This window comes from Carcharhinus amblyrhynchos, chromosome 12 (genome assembly GCF_965287045.1).
Source record: "Carcharhinus amblyrhynchos chromosome 12, sCarAmb.v2.hapA, whole genome shotgun sequence".
NCBI classification, from domain to species: Eukaryota; Metazoa; Chordata; class Chondrichthyes; order Carcharhiniformes; family Carcharhinidae; genus Carcharhinus; species Carcharhinus amblyrhynchos.
Genome location: NC_137335.1, coordinates 25934488 through 25950391, shown reverse-complemented (window position 1 = coordinate 25950391; position 15904 = coordinate 25934488). Strand labels below are relative to the sequence as shown.

The window sequence follows — 15904 nt, the reverse complement described above, 5'->3', positions numbered from 1 at the left end:
TCTCAAATCCTCAACATATGTTTCTGTTTATTGAGTATCTCCTTGCTTTTTTTTGCCCTCCCCAAATGCATTAGCTCATACTTTCCTAGATTGAATTCCATTTGCCACTTCCCTCCCCACTCAACCAAATGATGGATATCATTCTCGAGTCAATAGCTATCCTCTTCACAACTACCTGGCTAATTCTTGTGTCATCTGCAAATTTCCCAATCATGCCACACATGTTTAAGTCTAAATCATTAATCCAGAGTTTCTGACCCAGGGGTAGGAACATTACAGCTATGCCACAAGATCTCCACATTCATTTATAATACATCTCAAGTCAAAGAAATTAGCATATTAATTGAATTGTTGGATAACCAGCTGATTTCTCATTTCTCAGGTTATACAGATTAATCAGACTGTCAGAGTGGTAAAAAATACTACCAAAGGGAAAGACCTGTTTAACAGTTTTCTTTTTTACAAAGAATTAGCTTAGTCCTTAGAATTTATGCTTTGCCTGTACAGATGTGTGATGCCAGTCTAAGATGTAAGGTGATTCCAACAAGTAGTTGTTTTAATGAGCATTCATGACATTCAAATGAATGCAAATACCGTTCACATCATCAGGCAGCAGGAAAGCTTACCCACCACTGGGAGAATTACAAGGATGTCCTAATAGATCCTACAAGTCTGCTGCACTGTACACCAATCCATGTGACAATAATAAATCAAATCAAAGGGAAGTCTACTGTAAACATATAGGGCCAAATTCTTTGACCTTGCCCGCAGCTGGGATTCTCCGGTCCTATTGTTGTGAATGGAGATTTGGCTAAGTGCCAAGTTCTCCATTCTCACTGGCAGCTATAGCAGGGTGTAAATGGCTGGAAAATCCCGGCCATAATTTTCACAACAAGTGGAATTCTCCCATCCTGCCTACTGCAGATTTGGAGGATCTATTAGGACATCCTTGTAATTCTCCCAGTGGTGGGTTAATGGTGGGTCAGCTTTCCTGCTGCCTGATGATGTGAATGCTACTTGCATTCATTTGAATGTCGTGAATGCTCATTAAAACAACTACTTGTTGGAATTACCTCACATCTTCCACTGGCATCACACAGTGGGGAATTACATCAGTCTCAAAACCGTTGGAAAAGACGTAGTTTTCACAAGTCAGACCTCAGTTCACTTGAGACTTTGCGTCGAGTCATAGCCTACCTGCCATTATGTGCTGTGCCACTCCTGTTACACTAAACACCTTTCTGCTGGACCAGACCAGTTCATGCCCTCCATACATCAGCTCCACACGTAAGAACATGAGAACTAGGAGCAGGAGTAGGCCATCTCGCCCCTCAAGCCTGCTCTGACATTCAATAAGATCATGGCTGACCTTTTCATGGACTCAGCTCCAGTTACCCACTGCTCACCATTATCCTTAATTCCTAAACTGTTCAAAAATGTATCTCCTTGCCTTAAAAACATCCAATGAGATAGCCTCAACTGCTTCACTGGGCAGGGAATTCCACAGATTCACAACCCTTTGGGTGAAGAAGTTCCTCCTCAACTCAGTCCTAAATCTGCTCCCCTGTATTTTGAGGCCATGCTCCCTGATTCTAGTTTCACTGGAGGAAATAACTTCCCTGCTCCTATCTTATCTATTCCCTTCATAATCTTATATGATTCTATAAGATCTTCCCTCATTCTTCTGAATTCCAATGAGTATACCCCAGTCTACTCAGTCTGTCCTCATAAGCCAACCCTCTCACCTCCAGAATCAACCTAGTGAATCTCCTTTGTACTCCATCCACTGCCAGTATAGCCTTTCTCAAGTAAGGAGGCCAAAACTGTACACAATACCAAGTTATCTTCATGGACAGCACTATCCTGTGGGAGGGGAGTTATGAACCCTCCATATGGATTGACTCTGACTAGTACTGTTATAGTTATGGATGGCAGGTGTCTTCTGCTCCCAGTCTCTGATACCATTGTTTGTATTGACAGCACTGTGCTGCAGGACTTAAGTAGTCTCCATTTTGACTGATCAAAGTTTGAGCGGGGGTGGGCTGCAAGGTGAGAGTGCGACTGATGAAGACAGCGGGGTGGTGGTAGCAATGGAAAGAGTGGGCTATGTAAAGGAGAGGGATTGGTAGAGGGACAAGGGAACACAAAGGAAGACAGAGGTACAGGGAGGTGGAGGAAGATGACAAACAATGGAAGGCAGAAGGCAGAACAAAGACTGGGAAGCTACACCCTGGCAAGGGTACATTAAATACTGACAAACAAGAGGGTCAAGGGGATACCACATTATTTACCAGAAAAGACGCACACAGACACCAGAATGGTGGGGGGCTCATTAATGTGGCATATGAGGGATAGTTCTCAGTAACTATCAGAAGTGGCAGGGAGGAAATGGCCGAGTGAAGGAACCATGGTTCACAAGGGAGGTTGAATGTCTTGTCAAGAGGAAAAAGGAAGCATATGTAAGGATGAGAAAACAAGGTTCAGTTGGGTTGCTTGAAGGTTACAAGGTAGCTAGGAATGAGTTAAAAGGGCTTAGGAGAGCTAGGAGGGGGCATGAAAAGTCCTTGGTGGGTCAGATAAAGGAAAACCTCATGGCTTTTTACTCTTATGTGAGAAATAAATTAATGAACAGGATGAGGTTAGGGCCAGTCAAGAACAGTAGTGGGAACTTGTGCATGGAGTCAGAAGAGATAGGTGAGGCGTTTTCTTTAGTGTTCACTAAGGAAAGGGGCCGTGTTTTTGATGATGAGAATGTGATACAGGCTGATAGGATGGAGGAGGTAGATGTACTGAGGGAAGATGTACTAGCAATTTTGAAAAACCTGAAGATGGATAAGTCCCCTGGGCCAGATGGGATACATCCTAGGATACTTTGGGAGACAAGGGATGAGATTGCGGGAGCCTTTAGCGTTGATCTTTGGGTCCTCACTGTCCACGGGGATTGTGCCAGAGGACTGGAGAGTGGCAAATGTTGTTCTTCTTTTCAAGAAAGGAAATAGGAATGACCCTGATAATTATAGGCCAGTTTGACTTACTTCGGTGGTCGGTAAGTTAATGGAAAGAGTCCGGAGAGATAGGATTTATGACCATTTGGAAAGATGCAGCTTAATCTGGGATAATCAGCATGGTTTTGTGAGAGGTAAGTCTTGCCTCACAAATTTGATTGTCTGCACACTTACTTACCTCCTCAAAGAATTCAAAGGTAGAGCAGTTGATGTCGTATACATGGATTTTAGTAAGGCATTTGATAAGGTTCCCCATGGTAGGTTCATGAAGAAAGTAAGGAGATGTGGGATAGAAGGAAATAAGGAAGAATAAGTAACTGGCTGTCTCATAGAAGATAGAGGGTGGTGGTGGAGGGAAAATTTTCAGACTGGAGGCCAGTTACCAGCGGTGTACCACAGGGATCAGTGCTGGGTCCTCTGCTATTTGTGATTTTTATCAATGACTTGGAAGAGGGGGCTGAAGGGTGGGTTAGTAAATTTGCTGAAGACACCAAGATTGGTGGAGTAGTAGGTGACATGGAGGGCTCTTGTAGGCTGCAAAGAGACATTGATAAGATGCAGAGCTGGGCCAAAAAGTGGCAGATGGAGTTTAACCCTGAAAAGTGCAACGTGATTCATTTTGGTAGGACAAACTTGAATGCAGATTACAGGGTCAACGGCAGCATTCTGAGGAATGTGGATGAACAGAAGAGATCTTGGGATTCATATCCACAGATCTCTGAAGGTGGTCACTCAAGTGAATAGAGCCGTGAAGAAGGCTTATAGTGTGTTAACGTTTATTAGCAGGGGGTTTGAGTTTAAGAGTCGTGGGTTATGCTGCAACTATACAGGACCTTAGTGAGACCTCATTTGGAATATTGTGTGCAGTTCTGGTCACCTCACTATGAGAAGGATGTGGAAGCATTGGAGAGAGTGCAGAGAAGATTTACCAGGATGATTTGGAGGGTAGGTTTTATGATGAAAGGTTGAGGGAGCTAGGGCTTTTCTCTTTAGAGTGGAGGAGGATGAGAGGCGACTTAATAGAGGTTTATAAGATGATGAGGGGGATAGATAGAGTGGATGTTCAGAGATTATTTCTTCGGGTAGATGTAGCTGTCACTAGGGGGCATAACTATAAGGTTCATGGTGAGAGATATAGGAAGGACGTCTGAGGTAGATTCTTTACTCAAAGTGGTTGGGGTGTGGAATGCACCACCTGCTGTGATAGTGGAGTTGGACTCTTTGCAAACTTTCAAGTGGTTATTGGATAGGCACATGAAACACACCAGAATGATAGGGAGTGGGATAGGTTAATCTTGGGTTCGGACATAGCTTGACACAACATCGAAGGCCGAAGGGCCTGTACTGTGCTGTACTGTTCTATGTTCTGTAAGTTAGGAGTGGTGTGGTTTAGGAGCATCACTACTGTCTTTAGTCCTCTGGAGAGGGGAACTATGTGAAGCTTCCATTTTAGTTCAGGGGCTTGCATACAGTTTTAGAGTGCAGAGATGCCTCCTGTGAAATGGAAGGGAATCATAGATGAGAGGCAGTTCAGGGGCTATGTGGACCTCATGGTTAGATGTCAGAAGTACATCTACACATGTAAAATCCAACTTTACTCACCAAAGGCGAACAGTGGAATTCGTCCAGTAAATCTTGATATTTTTCCAAAAAATGCAGAAAAAATTGAATTTGAAGCACCAAAACAGATCATAACATAACCAACGTATTGTATTCCAATAGTACATGTGACATACGCCTATGGGTAGAAGATGAATAGTAAGAGCATTTGTTAAGTCTATTAACTGTCACATCATATCAATCAAAAAACATTCTCCTTAACCCTACTTTTGTTTTCTATCTCCTAATTGATTACCAACCCATGTCACAAGATTACCTTTGTGTCTTTCATTTGATTTAATTTGATTTATTATTGTCACATATATTAGTATACAGTGAAAAGTATTGTTCCTCGCATGACATAGCATACTGTTCATAGAGAAGGAAACATAAGAACATATAAAGAATATAAGAACTAGGAGCAGGAGTAGGCCATCTGGTCCCTTGAGCCTGCTCCTCCAGCCAGTAAGATCATGGCTGATCTTTTCGTGGATTCCAGTTACCCGCCCACATATCATAATCCTTAATTCCTTAATTCCTTTACTGTTCAAAAACTTATCTATCTTTGCCTTAAAAACATTCAATGAGGTAGCCTCAACTGCTTCACTGGGCAGGGAATTCCACAGGTTCACAACCCTTTGTGTGAAGAAATTACTCAACTCAGTCCTAAATGTACTTCCCCTTATTTTGAGTCAGTGTCCCCAGTTCTAGTTTCACCTGCCAGTGGAAACAACTTTCCTGTTTCTACCTTATCCTCTTCATAATCTTATGTTTCCAGAAGGTTCCCCCCTCATTCTTCAAAATTCCAATGAGTATAGCCCCAGTCTACTCAGTCTCTCCTCATAAGCCAATGCTCTCAACTCCAGAATTAACATACTGAATCTCCTCTGCACCCCTCCAGTGCTAGTACATCCCTTTTCAATTAAGGAGACCAAAACTGTACACAGTATTCTAGGTGAAACAAGAGAGTGTAGAATGTAGTGTTACAGTCATAGCTGGGGTGTAGAGAAAGATCAACTTAATGCAAGGATGTTTTGTCTCAACGTTATTTGTAATGGTGTATATTTCATCCAGCGCAATTTTCACGTCTGCATGGGATGGAATGTAAATTGTCGTCAGGATAATGGTGGTGAACTCCTGTAGTCAATAATCTGATCAGAACCATATAAAATTCCTTTTGGAAGGCCATATAGACAACACCATTACAGGACTATGCTCCTTTTTTAAAAACATTTTTTTTTATATTTCAACTGACTGTAACTTTTGTTGTTTGAACAGAAACAAAGCAAACTGCTTAAACAGGATGGCTGCATTCCCAGGTGAAGATGAGAAACCAAATAAATCATCCTCAGGGGACTGCAAAGAGATTCACTTCCTGCAATTCACATATCCATTGAAACACATAACTATCTAAGGAGGAGGTGCTAAAAATATGAAATTCTGAATATTGAAACAATGGCTGCGACAGACAGATCCATACAAAACCTTTTGGAAATACACAAATGGTGAAGTATTTCAAGGCTTGACTGCCAGCCGTTAGAGAGAGAGATTGCAAACGGCACAGGCAGTGTGCAAAAAAAACCTTCAGCTCTCTCTCCCTCTCTCTTTTGGAATAAGAGTGTGAAATGAGGAAAATCATAAAGATGGGTACCTGACACATAAAATGGCTGCCTGGCACGTAAAAAGGTTACCTGGGAGAGAGACATTAATCAGGCACTAACTTTTAGCGCAGACAGCTACTTGAAATTAAAACATGCAGGACAGACAGTTATTTAAAGTTAAACATGCAGGAATCTGATACTGCAGGAATCCAGTAAAGAGCTTGAGACACTTTAAAGATAAGGACAGACTCAGGACAATAGGGAGTGATAAAGAGATTAGCCATAAATGGGAACAGGAATACATGAATGCAGGGAAATCAATTACTGTAAGTATAGACCAAAACCAAGTCATTGATAGTCACTGAAGGAGGAAATGTAGTCTTTCTATGAAACAATGCGATGTTAAGAACCAATGTCTGTATATGTCTGGCTGTGACAATGTGTTAAACTATCGATCCTACTCAACTGTAACGATGTGTTAAATGGCTAATGTCCGGATTATCCATTGTCTGAAAAGTATAAAAATGAACCACTCCTATTTTATTATTGAGAAGGTAGCTGCCAAGTACTGTGAAGTACCAGTGCTTTCTCCCGGAACATTCGTGTCTGAAATAAAGCTGCACTTTTGAACCTCCAGACTGACTTCGGTAGTAATTTTCCACAACAATTATTACTTAGTTTGAAAAACCAACTCTACCAGTGAACTAAGATCTTGTATTAATTGCAACATCTATAGCTGACTGCAGCCAAGAAACCAACTAAACTAAATTGGTTCCAATATTTAAAATAAATGCCTCAAAGACATACTCATATTTTATAGAACAGTACAGCACAGTACAGGCCCTTCGGCCCTCGATGTTGCGCTGAGCTATGTCCAAACCCAAGATCAAACTGTCCCACTCCCTATCATTCTGGTGTGTTCCATGTGCCCCAACCACTTTCTGAGTAAAGAATCTACCTCAGACATCCCTCCTATATCTCCCACCATGAACCTTATAGTTATGCCCCCTAGTAACAGCTACATCCACCCGAGGAAATAGTTTCTGAATGTCCACTCTATCTAACCCCTTCATTTTATAAGCTTCTTTTAAGTCACCTCTCATCCTCCTCCATTCTAAAGAGAAAAGCCCCAGCTCCCTCAACCTTTCCTTATAAGACCTACCCTCCAAACCAGGCAACATCCTGGTAAATCACCTCTGCACTCTCTCCAATGCTTCCATATCCTTCATACAGTGAGGTGACCAGAACTGCACACAATATTCCAAATGTGGTCTCACCAATGTCCAGTATAGTTGCAGCATAACCCCACAGTTCTCAAACTCAAGCCCCCTGTTAATAAACGCTAACATACAATAAGCCTTCTTCACAGCTCTATCCACTTGAGTGGCAACCTTCAGAGATCTGTGGATATGAACCCCAAGATCTCTCTGTTCCTCCACATTCCTTAGAACCCTGTAATCTGCATTCAAGTTTGTCCTACCAAAATGAATCACGTCACACTTGTCAGTGTTAAAATCCATCTGCCACTTTTCGGCCCAGCTCTGCGTCCTATCAATGTCTCTTTGCAGCTTACAAAAGTCCTCCACCTCATCCACTACTCCACCAATCTTGTTGTCATCAGCAAATTTACTAACCCACCCTTCAGCCCCCTCTTCCAAGTCATTGATAAAAATCACAAATAGCAGAGGACCCAGCACTGATCCCTGTGGTACACCGCTGGTAACTGGCCTCCAATCTGAAAATTTTCCCTCCACCACCACCCTCTGTCTTCTATGAGACAGCCAGTTACTTATCCAATTAGCCAAATTTCCTTCTGTCCCACATCTCCTTACTTTCTTCATGAGCCTACCATGAGGAACCTTATCAAATGCCTTACTAAAATCCATGTATACGACATCAACTGCTCTACCTTCGTCTACATACATACTTACGTACCTCCTCAAAGAATTCAGTCAAATTTGTGAGGCAAGACTTACTCCTCATGAAACTGTGCTGACTATCCCAGATTAAGCTGCATCTTTCCAAAGGGTCATAAATCCTATCCTTCAGTACCCTTTCCATTAACTTATCGACCACCAAAGTAAGACTAACTGGCCTATAATTACCAGGGTCATTCCTATTTCCGTTCTTGAAGGGAGGAACAACATTCGCCACTCGCCAGTCCTCTGGCACAATCCCCGTGAACAGTGAGGACCCAAAGATCAAAGCCAAAGGCTCCACAATCTCATCCCTTGCCTCCCAAAGTAGCCCAGGATGTATTCCATCTGGCCCAAGGGACTTATCCACCCTCTGGTTTTTCAAAATTGCTAGTACATCTTCCCTTAGTACATCTACCTCCTCCATCCTATCAGCCTGTATCACACTCTCATCCTCAAAAACATGACCCCTCTCCTTAGTGAGAAAGAAAATGCCTCACCTATCTCTTCTGACTCCATGCACAAGTTCCCACTACTATCCTTGACTGGCCCTAGCCTCACCATGCTAATTTTTTTATTTCTCACATAAGAGTAAAAAGCTTTGGAGTTCTCCTTTATCCGACTCACCATGGACTTCTCATGCCCCCTCCAAATTCTCCTAAGCCCTTTTTTTTAACTCATTCCTAGCTACCTTGTAACCCTCAAGAAATCCAACTGAACCTTGTTTTCTCATCCTTATATACACCTCCTTTCTCTTGACAAGACATTCAACCTCCTTTGTGAACCATGTATCCCTCACTCGGCCATTTCCTCCCTGCCTGTCAGGGACATACCTATCAAGGACACACAGTATTTGTTCCTTCAACAAGTTCCACTTTTCGTTTGTGCCCTTACCTGGCAGGTTCTGTTGCCATCTTATGCTCTCTAATTCTTGCCTAATTGCATCATCATTACCCCTGCCCCAATTATAAACATTGCCCTGCTGTGTGTGACCCTATCCCTCTCTATTGCAATAATGAAAGACACCGAATTGTGGTCACTATCTCCAAAGAGCTCTCCCACAAACAAATCTAACACTTGGCCCAGTGCATTACCCAGTACCAAGTCCAATGTGGCCCCACCTCTTGTTGACTTATATTCTTTTACTTTTTTATTGGACTTCAACTCTCTTTATTTCTGACACTGTCTGTATGTTTTATTAGGTTTTGGGGTTAATAAATTTGCTCTTCATTTGACTCAAGAAGATCTTGTTTGCTCGACTCAATATTTCTCACAGATTAACTGGTAAAATACATTCTGAGTTGAGAAAGCCATATCCTAATAAAAATGAAACAAATCTTTGTTGAAACTAACTAGGAAGGTTGAACAGAGGGGAACAGGTTAACCCCTTCTTGCCTGCCCATAACAACACCCATATATACTCAACTATCCACCAAGGTCATGACCTCCTCAGAAAAATGTAATTACACCAACCCAACAGATATACTCATTCGTAAGTTCGTACTGACTCTGACCAGGTCATAATTCTATCTTTGATAATAGATTCTAGAAGTCCCCACAACTGATGTTGAACTGACATTTGTAGCAACCTAGTTTATCTCATGTTCACATTTTAAATAATAAAGTTGCACTAGGAATCAATCCAAAGATACAATTCTCAAATGTACAGAGTTCTGGGATATTATTGCTCAACATATTTTCAATCTAATCATCTATTTCCCTAATATAGGGCCCGATTTTACCATTGCTTCATGCCTGTTTTCAGGCATGAAAACTTGTAAAGTCGGGCGTGAAGCAATTAGCACGATCTGTGCCCACTTCACCAAGGCCCGAAAATGTCCGCAATCCAAACCACATCTGAAATGGGCGCAACGTCAATTTAAGTTATTTTGCGTGCATTTAAATTGACTTAATGAGCTGGACACCCAATTTTACGTGCATTTTTCCCTTTACCATCGTGTTCGCCTGTCCAGATTCAGCGCCAAGCAGATATGCTTGGCAAAGGTCTGTTTCGGGTATTTCAGCTTCTGGAAAGGTAATTTCAGAGCTTCCAATGGCTGTCGATCTCAGATCGGTGGTGGAGGGGAAGGAGGTGGTTCAGATCATTCTCTGGTGGGTAGGAGGAGGGAGGCCCAATCATTCCCTGGTGCGGGAAGTGGGGAAGGGAGGCCAGATGGTTCTCTGGTGGGGAGGGGGGGGGGGGAGGAGGCAGGGGTGTCCGCTGCCACTCTGCGGGCGATTGGTGGAGAGGAAGGGGGGCAGAGGGTTGCGATTGGTCTGGGTAGTGGTGGGGTGGGTAGATAAGGGGGACAATTATGTTGTGGAGTAGGGCAATGTCTGTGAGCCATCACTTTCGCTTTTCACTCCCGGGCTGCTTTATCCACTTTTTGTGACTAGGGAGAGATGTGACAGGGGCGTGTTTTTCAAATTTGTTTTTCACTGCGCTTGCACAGTTGAAGGCTCCGATTGGAGTAGCAGCGTTTTGGGTGCGATAAGCCCCGCCCACAATGCAATTCAGACTGGTGGGGGTTTTTTTCAGGCTAAGTGCATATGGGAGTGCCTGAGAACAGGTTTCCAAGTCAGATCTGAATTGCATCCAGGTTCAGCACTTAGAATCAAAAAGGTAAAATCAGGTCCATAGAGTAAAAAACCATCAGATCCATGAGATATTAATTTCTATTAGTTTCACTATTGTCTTTTTTGAATTATATTAAGTCCACTAAGTTCATCCCAGGGCTAAAAATTCCATAGTGTTTTTGTCTTTGGGTGAAGAGATTGTAATGCATGAGTTCCAGGAGTAATGAAGCAGAAGCATCAGGGTTAAATTCTGACAGTGACTTCCCTCTAATTAATTTGGATAATGAGGAAGAATTGGACAATTTAAACAACTGGTTGTTATTTTCTAGATAAGAGCTGAGGCAAATTGAAAGAGTTACTGCAGTCTTATAAATGTATTTGTGGGAATAAATTACGTGGAACAGAGCTAGCGATTTATGATGTAGAAGAGAGGGAAATAGTTCCAATAAAGCAATATCCATATGGATAAAATCCAGTAAAGCTATCCCAAGTACAGAAGGAACATCGTGCAAATAATGAGCACAATATCATTGAATTTGACATTTGTTTGCAAGGTTAAGTCAAACCAAGGTTTTTGTTTTTAAATTAGGAGAGCTTCAAAGGGATGATGAATGAGTTGGCCACAATAACTCGGCAGAACTGTGAATGATAAAGTTTGGACAAACAGCAGGAGTACTTAATGAAGCATCTTGTAGATAGAAAATCAGAACTTATCCCTAAATAGCAAAAAAGGCTCCAAAGACCTAGTTTAGCAACCATGAATAGCAAATATGAACAACGGTGAAAATTCAGCCAACTGTAAGAAATATGGGCAATTGAAAATAGATGTGTCAAAAGTGTACTCTGGAACATTAGAGAAACTACTCACAACAAAAAGGAACCTAAAGTCAAATCAACAGCCATTAAAGTAAACTCTGTAGCATCAGTATTACAGGGGCTCAGAGTCTGTAAAATGGCAAAGATCTGTTTTTGACAACGAGCAGCAAGGCCTGCATGTGGATGCGCAGAAGCATACAAAGTAGAGGGATTGTGACTTCATTCAGTATCTGACAATGATTTTTGCATCTGCCCTGACAGTTGAACATTGCAGGCCTTGTTAATGCCCTCTCTTAAACTAAATGTACATTCAGCTGCGTAAGGGTCTTCCCAATGCCATCCACCCATCTACCAGCACTATTTAGAGGCATTAGCCTTTTGAAATGAGGTGCTTTTGACTGCATTTTGCTGCTGCAAAGTTAGTGGAAGTACTTTTGAGGAATTTGTTGAGCAGTTATGAAAAGTTTTAAGAGTGAAAAGGCTTCAATAAGGGCAGTTATGATGGCATGAAAGAGGAGGCAGCTAAAGCGACTGGAAATGAGGTTAATGGCTAAATCATTAGACGTCCAGTGGCAGACATTAGAAGGGATACTCCAGAATACACAGAATAGACACATTCCAATCAGTAAGAAAAATTCCAATGGATGAGCCTGTCTTTCATGGTTAGCTAAAATAGTAGGAAAATGGCAGACAAATTAACTAGGTATTTTCCATTGGTCTTCAAAATAGAAGACACAAGTAGCATTCCAGAAATAGCATTAAAATACAAAATGGAAGGGAGAGAGGAAATCAGGAAAATTACAATCACCAGGGAAAATTACAATCACTCAAGCGTGGAGCCAGGAGAAATAGGCAAGATATTAAATGAGTACTTTGCGTCAGTATTCACCAAAGAGAAGGACTTGGTGGATAATGAGTTTGTGAAGGAGTGTGTACTTTAGGTCATGTTGAGATCAAAAAGGAGGAGGTACTGGGGTTCTTGAGAAACATTAAGGTAGACAAGTCCCCAGGGCCCAATGGGATATACCCCAGAATACTGAGAGAGGCAAGGGAGCTTTGTATCCTCACTGGCTACAAGGGAGGTTGTAGAGGATTGAAGAGTAGCCAATATTGTTCTTTTGTTTAAGAAGGGTAGCAAGAATAATCCAGGCCGGTGAGCCTTACATCAGTGGTGGGAAAATTGTTGGAGAAGATTCTTTGAGACAGGATTTATTTCCACTTGGAAATAAGTGGACGTATTAGCGAGAGGCAACATGGTTTCATGAAGGGGAAGTCATGTCCCACGAATTTCATTGGGTTTTTCAAGGAAGTGACAAAGGTGATTGATGAGGGTAGGGCAATGGATGTTGTCTACATGGACTTCAGTAAGACCTTTGACAAAGTCCCCCGTGGCAGATTGGTACAGGAGGTGAAGTCGCACGGGACCAGAGGTGAGCTGGCAAGATGGATACAGAACTGGCTCAGTCATAGAAAACAGAGGGTAGCATTGGAAGGATGCGTTTCTGAATGGAGGGCTGTGACAAGTGGCGTTCCTCAGGGATCAGTGCTGGGACCTTTGCTGTTTGTAATATATGTATAAATGATTTGGAGGAAAATGTAACTGGTTTGATGAGAATGTTTGCGGACAACACAAAGGTTGGTGGATTTGCAGATAGCGATGAGGACCATCAAGGGATACGGCAGGACATAGATCGGTTGGTAGGAAAGATGGCAGATGGTGTTTAATCCAGACAAATGTGAGGTAATGCAGTCTGAAAGGTCTAATAAAGATGGGAAATATGCAGTAAATGGCAGAACCCTTAAGAGTATTGATAGGCAGAAGGATCTGTGCATACAGATACATAAATCACTGAAAGTGGCAATGCAGGTGGAGAAGGTCAAGAAGGCATGTAGCATGCTTGCCTTCATCGGTCAGGGCATTGAGTTTAAAAATTGGCAAGTCATGTTACAACTTCATAGAACCTAAGTTAGGCCCCACTTAGAATATAGTGTTCCATTCTGGTTGCCACACTACCAGAAGGATGTGAAGGCTTTGGAGAGGATACAAAAAGACTTACCAGGATGTTACCTCGTATGGAGGGCATTAGCTATGAGGAGAGGTTGGAGAAACTTGGTTTGTTCTCACTGGAACAACAGAAGTTGAAGGGCAATCAGATAGAAGTCTACAAGATTATGAGGGGCGTGGACAGAGTGGATAGTCAGAAGCTTATTCCCAGGGTGGAAGAGTCAATTACTAGGGGTCATAGGTTTAAGGTATAAGGGATAAGGTTTAAAGGATATTTACGAGGCAAGTTTTTTTACACAGAGGGTGATGGGTGTCTGCAACTCGCTGCCGGGGAGATAATGGAAGCCGATGCAATGGTGACTTCTATGAGGTGTCTTGACAAATACATGAATAAAATGGGAATAGAGGGATATGATCCCCAGAAGAATAGGGGGTTTTAGTTCAGTTGGGCAGCATGGTCAGTACAGGCTTGGAGGGCCAAAGGATCTGTTCCTGTGCTGTAATTTTCTTTGTTCTTTGAAAGTAGTATAGAGCAAATTGTTGGGCCTGCACGCTGACAAATCCCAGGGTCCAGATTAACTTCATCCTAAGATCCTGAAAGAAGTGACTAGTGAGATAGTCGATGTATTGGTTTTAATTTTCCTAGATTGAGGGAATGTTCAATTAGATTGGGAATTGACAAATGTAACTCCTTTATTCTAAAATGGAGGGAAAAAATAGGAAACAATGGGCAAGTTAATCTAACATCTTTCATAGGGAAAATGTTAGAAGCTATTATTAAAGATGTTGTAGCAGGGAACTTAGAAAAAAAATCAAGGTAATCAGGCAGAGTCAACATGGTTTTGCAAAAGGGAAGTCATGTTTAACCAATTTATTGGCATTCTTTCAAGGCATCACATGCTGTGGATAAAGGGGAACTGGTAGACATTCTGTACATAGATTACTAGAAACTATTTAATTAAGTGCCAAAGTGGAAACCTTCACCAGCGAGGTTGGAGAGGCAAGTAAACCCAAACAATATTGTCCGGAGCTCGGTAAAGACATTGAAATGAGATCAGGAATAAATGGTACAAGGCTGATTCCACAAAAGAAATGGTCTGGGGGATTCACAACCTATCGGGTGGGAATTCGATTTTTTGACTCCCGCTTATATTTCCTGCTCTGCTACTCAACCAGCATAGCTGGGTGGGAAAATCGCACCCATTGAATGGAATTTTCTGTTCTGTGGTCGGGAAAGAGACTCCAAGATGGTATGTCGCCTCCCTGGTGCCAGGGCCAAGGATGTCTCTGTACAGGCATGAGACAGTCTCAAAGCGGAGGGCAAACAGCCAGAGGTCGTGGTACACATTGCTACTAATGATGTAGGCAGGAAGAGTGACAGGGTCCTGCAAGGGAAGTTAGGTAGTAAGTTAAAAAAGAGGGTCTCTGGGTTGTAATCTCAGGATTATTTTCTGTGCCATGTGTCAGTGAGATTAGGAGTAGGAAGACAGTGCAACTAAACACATAGCTAAAGAGCTGGTGTAGGAGGGAGGGGTTCAGATATGTTGATCATTGGGATCTCTTCAGGGATAGGTGGGGCCTGCACAAGAAAGACAGGTTACACCTAAACTTGAGGGGCACCAATATCCTGACAGGTAGATTTGCGAGAGTCATAGAGGAAGGTTTAAACTAGTATGATGTGGAGATGCCATTGTTGGACTGGGGTAAGCACATTAAGATGTCTGACAACACCAGGTTAAAGTCTAACAGGTTTATTTGGCAGCACAAGCTTTCAGAGTCTCAGACTCCTTCTTCAGGTGAGTGAGGTGTTGTGTTCACAAACAGGTCATATACAGACACAAACTCAATTTATAAGATAATGGTTGGCATGTGAGTCTTTACAGGTAACCAAGTCTTAACAGTGCAGACAATGTGAGTGGAGAGAGGGCCAAGCACGGGTTAAAGAGATGTGTATTGTCCCCAGCCAGAACAGTTAGTGAGATTTTGCAAGCCCAGGCAAGTTGTGGGGGTTACAGATAGTGTGACATGAATCCAAGATCCTGGTTGAGGCCAACCTCTTGTGTGTGGAACTTGGCTATCGGTTTCTGCTCAGCGACTCTGCGTTGTCATGTGTCATCAAGGCCGCCTTGGAAAACGGTTACCTGAAGATCAGAGGTTGATCTGTAACCCCTGATTATCTATAAAGATTTGCATTCCAATCATTATCTTTCAAATTGAGTTTGTGTCTGTATATGCCCTGTGTGTGAACACAGCTCCTCACTCACCTGAAGAAGGAGTCTGAGACTCTGAAAGTTTGTGCTGCCAAATAAACCTGTTGGACTTTAACCTAGTGTTGTGAGACTTCTTACCATTATTAAACTAGTATGGCAGGGGATTGGGAATCAG

The 15904-nt window shown here is 42.3% G+C and overlaps 1 protein-coding gene and 1 long non-coding RNA gene across 2 annotated transcripts in view; one reads left to right on the top strand and one right to left on the bottom strand.

Annotated features, from left to right (window-relative positions):
- LOC145350568 (uncharacterized) overlaps positions 1-6841 on the top strand; it is a 36637-nt gene extending 29796 nt beyond the window's left edge. Inside the window, exon 2 of the long non-coding RNA XR_013888225.1 lies at positions 5883-6841. This is a non-coding gene — a long non-coding RNA (uncharacterized LOC145350568). The remainder of the gene's footprint in view (positions 1-5882) is intronic.
- unc93a (unc-93 homolog A) overlaps positions 1-15904 on the bottom strand; it is a 79956-nt gene that overhangs the window by 13077 nt on the left and 50975 nt on the right. Inside the window, exon 6 of the mRNA XM_080199767.1 lies at positions 4608-4743. Coding sequence (XP_080055893.1) covers positions 4608-4743 — 136 coding nt within the window. The remainder of the gene's footprint in view (positions 1-4607; positions 4744-15904) is intronic.